General features: G+C 34.1%; 1 protein-coding gene across 2 annotated transcripts; it reads right to left on the minus strand.

Annotated features, from left to right (window-relative positions):
- Positions 1–5,273: 5,273 nt before the first annotated feature.
- Positions 5,274–7,798, minus strand: LOC133305310 (auxin efflux carrier component 2). Of its 2 annotated transcripts, none has more exons than XM_061505482.1 (6): positions 6,580–7,798; positions 6,109–6,346; positions 5,906–5,991; positions 5,619–5,776; positions 5,451–5,527; positions 5,274–5,340 (listed from the first exon to the last, which is right to left on the minus strand). In XM_061505482.1, the coding sequence occupies exons 1-6, from the start codon at positions 7,796–7,798 to the stop codon at positions 5,274–5,276; spliced, it is 1,845 nt and encodes a 614-aa protein (XP_061361466.1). The 2 variants fall into 2 exon arrangements, with proteins under 2 accessions (XP_061361466.1, XP_061361465.1); XM_061505481.1 differs by having other exon boundaries at positions 6,109–6,388.
- Between the last annotated feature and the right edge of the window lie 1,556 nt (positions 7,799–9,354).

Below are 9,354 nucleotides of genomic sequence, written 5' to 3' on the forward strand. Positions count from 1 at the left end.
GTTACATGCATTACCCTTTTCAATTTTTGAATGATTTTGTCTGTATAAAGAATTCCAATTTCAGTTTCCCATAGAGTGGTATAGGAATCACTTTTTTATTATATTACTATTAGGTTGTTTCAAAAGACATTATCAAATTTAGTGTTGGTTTAAGAATGACCTGACCTCCAACGTGCCAGACATAAAGGGGTCACTCTCAGTTTTCATTTGCTTCCTTTCATGATTGTACTTAATGTTGGGTGTGAAGAATGCAAGTCACGATTGCTATTTCAAAACTTAAATAATTAGTTGTGAATCACTGGTTCACTATCGAAGACGATTAGGCTTTATAAGTTCAGTTGACAGTGTTGGGTCAAGAAGCCTTTGATCGCATTTGATATGATCTTTGTTTCTTCTGTGAATATATTGGTAGTATTTCACTTTCAACGAGGAAGTTAAGTGTCCAAATCATTATTCTTATGAGTTATGGGCTATTTATATTATTTATTTTAAATATTTACCCTTTTTATTTGTGCCATTATCATGTTATGATTAGTATGTTGCTTATATCTCTATTGAGACTTAAATTCAGTTTTGACTAGATATTTTCTTCAAGTCACAAATTGTTCTAAATTCTATGCAACATCAACTATGTCAATGAGCTAAATTACTTAAGTGTTATATTTGAGTGATATGGCAGACAACTAACCATCCTCTTGCAATATATTGGGGATTACTCTTTTAGCCTTTCAAACTTTTCTTGAAACTCTCAATACATGGAGGATTGGTTAGATGCACAAGTAAATAAGCTTGAAAGGCTTTGACAATATTATTGTGTTCTAAAAGTGCTCTAACATAGCATTTACAAAAGCCAAATCATTTATTGAAGCTTATTGTGTTTTTTCGGTTGCTGTTTTCTATATTACATTTAGACCATTGTGGTATACTTAACTGTTACTGGTTAGTTTCCTTATATATTTTTTCTCTTGTAATTTACAGTGCTACATCTGCCATCTCGCATGTTGTTCTTGGGCAGTTTAAGACATGCGTTATCCTCCTTGGAAACTATTATATCTTTGGATCCAATCCTGGCATAATCAGTATCTGTGGGGCACTTACAGCTATTGCTGGTATGTCTGTCTACGCATACCTTAATCTGAAGCAGCAATCAAACAAGATATTTCCTCGACATGCCTCCCCTTTACCAAAATCTAAACTTAGCAAAGAAAATGGCAGTTCCCAAAATGGACATTACGGTGCAGAATCCGTCTAACAAAATTCCTAACACTGCATTACATGAGATGATACGACAGATTAACCAAAGATTTTACCTTTATGTGATTTCTAGATTCTGATCTAACGATTTTGAATGTTAATAATGGTGTGTCAAATATGATATATTATTTAACACGTACTAGGAGGATACATGGTTTCTATTACGCAAGGCAAATGCTGTTCGATTAGGAATCCCATCTGTAAATGAATGATTTGGTGGATTCTTCTCTAGAGTTACAGTTTTCTCTGGCTTTTAGATTAGGAGCTACTGGTGCATTTTCTATTTATAATTTGTATAGCATATGATGCCTTTTTAAATATTTTTTTTATTGGAGAACAAACTACGATGGCATCTTCTATTATTTTCTTTGGTTGTTCAATGAACTTGAGAGCGCCAATTCATGGTGTTTTGTATGGTATATTTCAGTTGAAATGGATCCTCTAAACCTACAATTGCTCTGGAACCTTGGTTTGTTTAGTTTTCGTTGTTTTAGACTACTAAGTGAATACTGAGGTGACGTTAACCATGTTACTAGAGAAATATGGCAAAAATAGTTCCAATATCCAGATAGCCTCCGCTTTTTCTACATGATAAAATGTAAAGCTACTTTAAAAAACCCTTATTTTAGCTGCTGGTAAGTTGGAACTTGTGCATGTATCTGAATCAAATCATGGCATAATCAGTATCTGTGGGGCTCCTTACAGCTATTGCAGCAATCAAACAAGATATTTCCTCAATTCTGAAGCAGCAATCAAACAAGCTATAGCAGCTAAGATCCTGTGCAGTTTTAAAAACTGCAAGAGACCCTTAACCCATTCTTAAAACTATAAAGGATATTGATCTCTTCTTTTACTTACATATCTATTTAGAGCTCAATTGAATTCCCAAATTCAAGATCATTAGTAATTCTTGACTAATTTAATCGAAAGCAGCCATCCAAATTCATTGATGTAGAGAAGGACTCGTAATAACTTATATCTAATGGGATTCTTCAAGAAACAAGTAATGAAACTTTATCCTTTTATGAAACCTATCTTTATTTAATCATTTGAAAACTTAAACCCTTTTGATTTTTGAATTATTGAGTATACAGTAAGGTTTCCACTTTCAATTGCTATGAATACTACGTATATTCATGGCTAGATTTGGTAACTCTGGAGGCGGTGCAATTGGGAGATGAAAATTGCAAAATGAATATGTTGACTACATTCTTATCTATGTAATCTTATCTTGGATATACTGGTACCTTCAGAAATGAGGGTTTGTAGTTGATATTTCCAGTCTTCATGCACAAGCAAGCTCATTGATTCACCACAAGCAGACACATGCAAGCACAGAAACACCCACGTACACCAACAAAGAAACAGAGAGGCGTTCCCAATGTAGGCCAGTGCTCCTGCTGTCAGTGGATGCATTATGTCCACTCTAGTGTTTGCAGAAACTGTTGAACTCTTAGTTTATTGAAGAAATGTCTGAAAGGTACCAAGAACTCAGACAAACTTCATGTGCAGTGCTGCCAATCCCAATCTCTTAGCTTCCAAATAGGAAATAAAAAAGAGACAAGACACCCTTTTGTATTTCCACGTGATCAGTGAGACCAATACAACATGTTAATCTTAATAAATTTATGTACAAACCAATTCTTCTTTTAATCTATCAATTACGGTGCTTGTATGTTTCTTAAATTCTAACGTGGCACACGCACAGGTTGATCCTCATCTTCATGAATTTATTAGGAACCTAAGCACATGACATGTTTCTGATCTAATCTGATTGGTTTGATTAATGTATTTTTTATTTTATTTTCCCCTCTCATAAATTCATCAGTATCTACTTGGGTTTATGGTTTAATCAAATTGTCAGTTGACATGTCTGTAAGAGCTGTCTATCATTTCCAAGAAACTTTCTCTAGTCAACCAGTGAATGTAATGCTCAAATTTAAGCTTGCAGGCTCTTTTTATTAGCTGTCTTTTCCATTTAATGTTAAATAAATCGCCGAATATATGGGTTTGCGTTATATTGACTTGCTTGAGATTCAGTTTACAGGTACCATCAATTTAAATAGCAAATTAACTAATTCATCTTTTTGATACATGTAAAAAAAAAAAATTAATAATCAAATAATGTTAGATATATAATATATAAAAGGGTTTTATAAGAGTTATGTTGTAGGAAAAGTGATTGTGTAATGTTATAGAGATTCGTTTTGCGTGCCTTAATTTTTTATTTATTTTTTTGTTTTAAAAAGTGTGGGCCCCACAAAATGTTGTGAGAGTAGAAAAGTTTGTTGTGTTATGTTAAAGGATAAAATGAAAACCCTATATAAAACTATACGTGTTTATATTATTAAACTTTTCCATGTTTGTACTCACGTACTACCAACTCTTTGGAATGAATAGATGAAATTCTACATGACTTTGATGTTAGCGTTATGAATAAGTATAATTAAAATTGAGTTGAGCGCTTAAATCACCAAAGCTTGATGAGGCATACTATTATTCATTGGATATAATTAGGTGTGACATGAATTGGGTGACTCAGAACAAGACAATTCCTTGAAACTAAAAGAAATGGAACTTTTGGAACATCCCGAACACCTACGCCTACAATAGCTAGGTAACATGAATGAAGAATTTTGCTCCAATTAGAGCCGTTTATCATCTGTAACTCACATGCTAAAGACTGAAGTGTTCAGTATTTATTTATGTTGAACAAGATTCCAAGGAAAGTAACCGAACTATTTTTGAAAATGGCAACCAGTGGAACGATGCACTGAAGCCACCCTACTTTTGGCCTTCTACTCAACATGCATGACTCCAATATGGTCGAAACTTAAAACTAAAGCATTCATATACAAAACAAAAACACAAAAAACAAAAAAAATGGTTTTTCCAATTATTATTATTATTATTCCAAATAAATAATAATAATTGGAAAAACCAATATTACCATGCTAGAAATGGCTTTTATATATTTACCGATTGGCTTACTCTTGTCAATCTATATTAATGCATAGATAGTGCCGTTCTGAATGTGTTCCCTATCTATAAAATATTCTAACGTTTAGGCCCTCTTCGATACAGATAACACTATACTTATCTCTCAAAAAAATATAAAAAAAATCAAAACATAAAAGTAGTGTAAGCCAAGCCTGATATATTATGTGAAGAATAACTTATTGTTAAATCCAATTTATTGCGTGCCATGAGTGTGGTTTTTTTTTAGCTAAAAGCTTAAGTTAATAAGTGAGATTATATTTTTATATTAATATCTTTAATTACATATGTCTTCATATAAGAGCTCTTGGAGTGTGGATAATATATAAACTTATTTTTTTTCATTTTATTTTATACTGATTTTTATCTTCTAATACCATATAATGCATAAATTTCAATCAACAACTTAAGTTGGGAAAAAAGACCATATTGATAATTTTATATTAATATTTCTGACATATCCTTTCTCCATTCAAGCCTCCAATTGAAATTCTTATATTAAATTGATAAGATTTTTTTCTGAGCAGATTTTATCATATGTTATATTAATGAATATTTTAGAAGTCAACATCGTCAAAATTTAAAATGCAAGTTCTCAAAGTGTTTCTTTTCTGTGAGGTTCAAAGGAAACATAAATTTTAAGCTCATTGGGAAGTCCCGAACTTCAATGTAGCAAGTAAAGTAAAGAGCTGGATTTGAAATCCACTGCCCATGAAAGAGTAAAAAAAAACAAGCAATTTGCTACATTGATATTAGTGTTAACAATAATATAATAAAAATATTGATCCCTCAGGCTTTCTCGCGCCTCATAGGTTGTAATCTCTTGCTTTTCTACCTAACTAAAAGATTTTTCCATTAACAAATAGAGAGAATGAAGAGTAACCTGGAAACTTTGAACAAATCTAATACACTATATATAATTTCTCTTTCCTTTTCTAAAATCCAATATCTTGAGCGTGACTTGGATTTACGTAGTGACAGCATCATACTTCTTTTCTATTGCTTTTGCTTCCCAAGATAGATTAGACTCCAAGTAGCACATAGTAGAGTATTGTTATGGGCAATGCAACCAGCATTCCAAATATAACCCTGCACAATTTGTAAAGTCTCTTTTAGAATTTATTTTATATGCCATGAGTCCACACAATGACTTTCATCTAGTGCATTTTATTAAAAGCATATTTACAAAAGACACCTACGCAGTACTGAGTATATCTGCATGAAGATTGTATTCTTTGGCAAACACAAAGGGAACGATACCCTGGGGAAGGGCAGCCTGCAAAAATTAAACGTATTGTCATAAATAACTAAGAACAACGACATTGGACTTTGATTAAATGATAAAGTGGGTTTCATATATATGTCACCTGAACAATTGCAACATGTAAAAGAACTCCACGCATACCAGTGCCTATTGAGGTTGCTGCAATTACAGCTGGACCTGTCAAGAACCTAACAGCCATGGAAAATGCTGCCACAGATTTTCCACAGGCAATGATCTTGGGTTGTAATGCCATGAACAGACCTGCTTAAGAAAGCATTATATTATAAATGGTTCCCATAATAATTAACATAAACTTTTTTAGGACGATGGCAGAATTAAAATGAAAGGAAGGAAAAAAAATTAAAAAATTATAAGGCTCAAGAGAAGTACCTAGACTGAACATGGCCATTCCTAGACCAGCATCAGAAAGTATTGAGATGGAACCTTTCACAATAGACGGCATTTCAATGTTCCACCTGCATGCATGCACACAAGCAAACGATTGATGAAGGGTACTATTAGACAACAAAGACAAGAGAAAAACAGAAGAAAAAAATAGTTTACCAAAAAAAATAAAATGGTGGGATATATACCTATATGATATGAGAGACCATGTGAGTCCTAAGAGACTTGAGTAGGTATTAGGATTTCTTATGAGTTTCCTCCAAACCATGATGAGGATGAGCCTTGTCATGACACTTGTGGGTGGCATTTGTTGTTTTTTGTTTGCATCACCTTCTTCCATGTCCACCTTCTTTTGGCAGGTATATGGAGACCCACTTGTGGGAAATTTTGTTCCTTCCTCAATTTCAAGCTCCCTGTCTCCATTCCCTCTGCGACCAGGACTCATGTTCTCAATCAATTCATGAACAGCTGCATGCAGAATAAGACATTTAAAATTAATGCCAATCCTTCCGTAAGAAAATTAAAGGGCCTAGAAGGTGGGAAAAAAAAAAGAAAAAAAAAAGAAGACTACATTTGGAGCCAGAATTCAATACACCAAAGTCAAGACAAATAGGGTTTGAGTGAGTGGATATATTTATGATGTGTGGTTTTGGGGTCACCTTTTGAGGCAACAGTTTCGTGTGGAACAGCCTTGGAATGATCAATCCCAGAGTCGGTAGAGGAAGCTCTATTAACTGCATGTCTCAGATTACCCTCAGAAACTGGGGATGCGCTTGAACTCCAAACAAACATGTGTAACTCCTTGTTAGGTGCACCACCACTGCTATCTTTCTTTTTTGGGCCAGCACTTGTAGACCCTGAAAACATGGGGTTTGGAGGTGGGTAAGAAGAAACCAAACCACCTCCATTAAACAGCTCACCACTCATGCTCCTCCCTCCCCTTTTCTTATGCATCTTCAGCATCTCCTCTTCAAAATTAGAAGTCCTTGGTGTTGCTCCTTTTGAAGATTGCAGAGAGTAAACATCACCAATACCATTACTCTGGAAACTATTTGTGTACCCGTGTTTTGGACTCGGTGCTTTACTTGCAAACATGGCATAAAAATCTGTTTGATTGAAACTTGAAGCTCTTGGGGTTGGTTCTCTTGATGATTGAACTGAATAGATCTCAACCCCAGTAAGATTTGAAGCTCTAGGTGTCATAGAAGTTAAATGGGACTTGTTGAATGATGATATCATAGAGGAAGCAGCTGATCTCTTAACCACAACATGAAGTTTTCCATCTTCTCCTATCTCTGCATCAGCTTGTAGTGGCTCTCTGCCATTGAGTGAGACAACATCTGAATCAACCCTGAAGGATGTAATGGACCCTGCAGTCTCTGGGAACTGCTCTGTGATGAGGAGCTTAGCACCTCTGTATTCAAACATGAACAGCATAAGAGTGTACCATATGACACTCTGCAAAACCACAATTTGAACCATAAGGCTTCCTGAAAAATCTCCATACATGGCCTTTAACAAAGGGATTCCCATGACAAGTGTGTTTGGGAGAGTGGAAAGTGAGAAGAGGGTGATCGTCCAGTCAAGGCTGCCATGTTTTGTGAAGGTGTTCCACAGAAAAAGAGCACACAAAATGACAACTTTTTGAAGAGAGTCAGCTACTATGAAGTGGTAATTCATAGCATAAGGGTTATTGGATGAGATGAAGTGGAAAGAAAGAAGTGGAACTGCAAATACAGCAACAAATCGGTTTATGCCAGAACACTGATCAGGTGTGAAGATTTTCCACCACCGAACTGAACCATATGCTAATATCATAGCCACATATAAGGGCACAATAGCCGCAAAAACATCATAAATATCCTTACCGGTAATCATGGTTAAAGCACAGCTAGTGCAGTAGGTCAAGGTAGACAAAGAGATAGGGGTATCAGAGAGTTGTGAAAAGGTTGGTAGTGTTTAAGCTGGAAAACAAGGAAACATGACTGAAAAGGGAACTCACGAGAAAGAGGCCAAAGAGATTGAAATCTTTATTATTGGTACTCTCTTATATATAGACATGTATCTTATATTGTTTTTTAATATTAACAAGTAAGAGAGTGCCTCCTAAGTTAAGAAAATAATTTCAAGATTTAAAAAAATAACAAAAAAAAGAAGCTGAAGTGGGTTAAATGTAGACAGAATTAATTGGTTGGGTTTTTCCATGAAGTGTATATGGAATAATTGATTATAAGCCTAACTCGGCGCCATTGTAGTCGTTCATGCACATGTAAGTTAGGCAGTATTCAGTGATCTGCGGTAGCAGCAAAGATCTTTCAGCAAGAATATATTATTTTAACGGTAGTAATGTGAATATTCAGACATAAATGATCTGACTCTTTTATGCATATTGCAAAGACGATAACAGAATTCATCACCCGATGGTGTGAATAGCAGAGTACGAGCATCATCAATATTATATTGATCTGGCCTCGATCAATATTGGCTCATCTATTCTTTTCTTTTTTTCAAAAAAGAAAAAAGGAAAAAGGTCGTCTATGATCTATCATTCAATCTGTTTATTTGTTATAGTTTGATAAACTTGTCTTTGTGTAAGAAATTAAGAATCCATCAGAGCCCGACTAAACATCACTTGAATATTTTGAGTTTTGTTACAACGGATTTCCATTTATAAAACATAACCGTAAAAATGAATTCTATAATATACATGTGTTCAAATTTTAGATTATTAAAACTAAATAGACATTGTCGGCATTGTCATGTATATGTTGCGTGTGAATGTGAATTCGAGTACAAAATAATGACAGTTGATTAATTAATGATATTGGGCCTAATCATACATGATTGAGTCTAGTCTGAGTTGAAGCATGTAACATCCCCGTCTCGAGCCGGTTCAATTAATATATATATATATATATATATATATATATATATATATATATATATTACTAAACAGAAATAGCGGAAGACTTAATTTACGAAAATACGAACTAACTTTTTTTTTTCCTTTAATCCTTTTTCAAATGATATATCGTATTGCATACTTCTTCTAGTTTAATTTTCATTCGATGGAGACAAAAATCGGACAGAGTAACGTCTGTAAATCGGACAAACGAGAATTTGCGAATCTCACTCTCAAGGTATCCTGATAGACATATCATCTTAAACATATTATATAACCATATATGGTCCAACAATAGATCTAATACCCATCCATGGGTGCATGCATAACTGGCTCTGTGCCACTACGTCTAACAGCATACAAATTTCAACACATGCACATATCTGAATACACAAATGTAAATGCATCAAATATGAAAACATGTACAAAACATATACGGAACATATACTGTATAATGGATCAAACATCATGATCCCAAAATGAATAGAACACTATGCAACAGTACATATTCTCCAAAAATAACATCTATAAT

The sequence above is a fragment of the Gastrolobium bilobum genome, unplaced genomic scaffold, assembly GCF_033153095.1.
Source record: "Gastrolobium bilobum isolate Gb01-03AN ecotype WA unplaced genomic scaffold, APGP_CSIRO_Gbil_v1 utg1221, whole genome shotgun sequence".
Classification (NCBI taxonomy): domain Eukaryota; kingdom Viridiplantae; phylum Streptophyta; class Magnoliopsida; order Fabales; family Fabaceae; genus Gastrolobium; species Gastrolobium bilobum.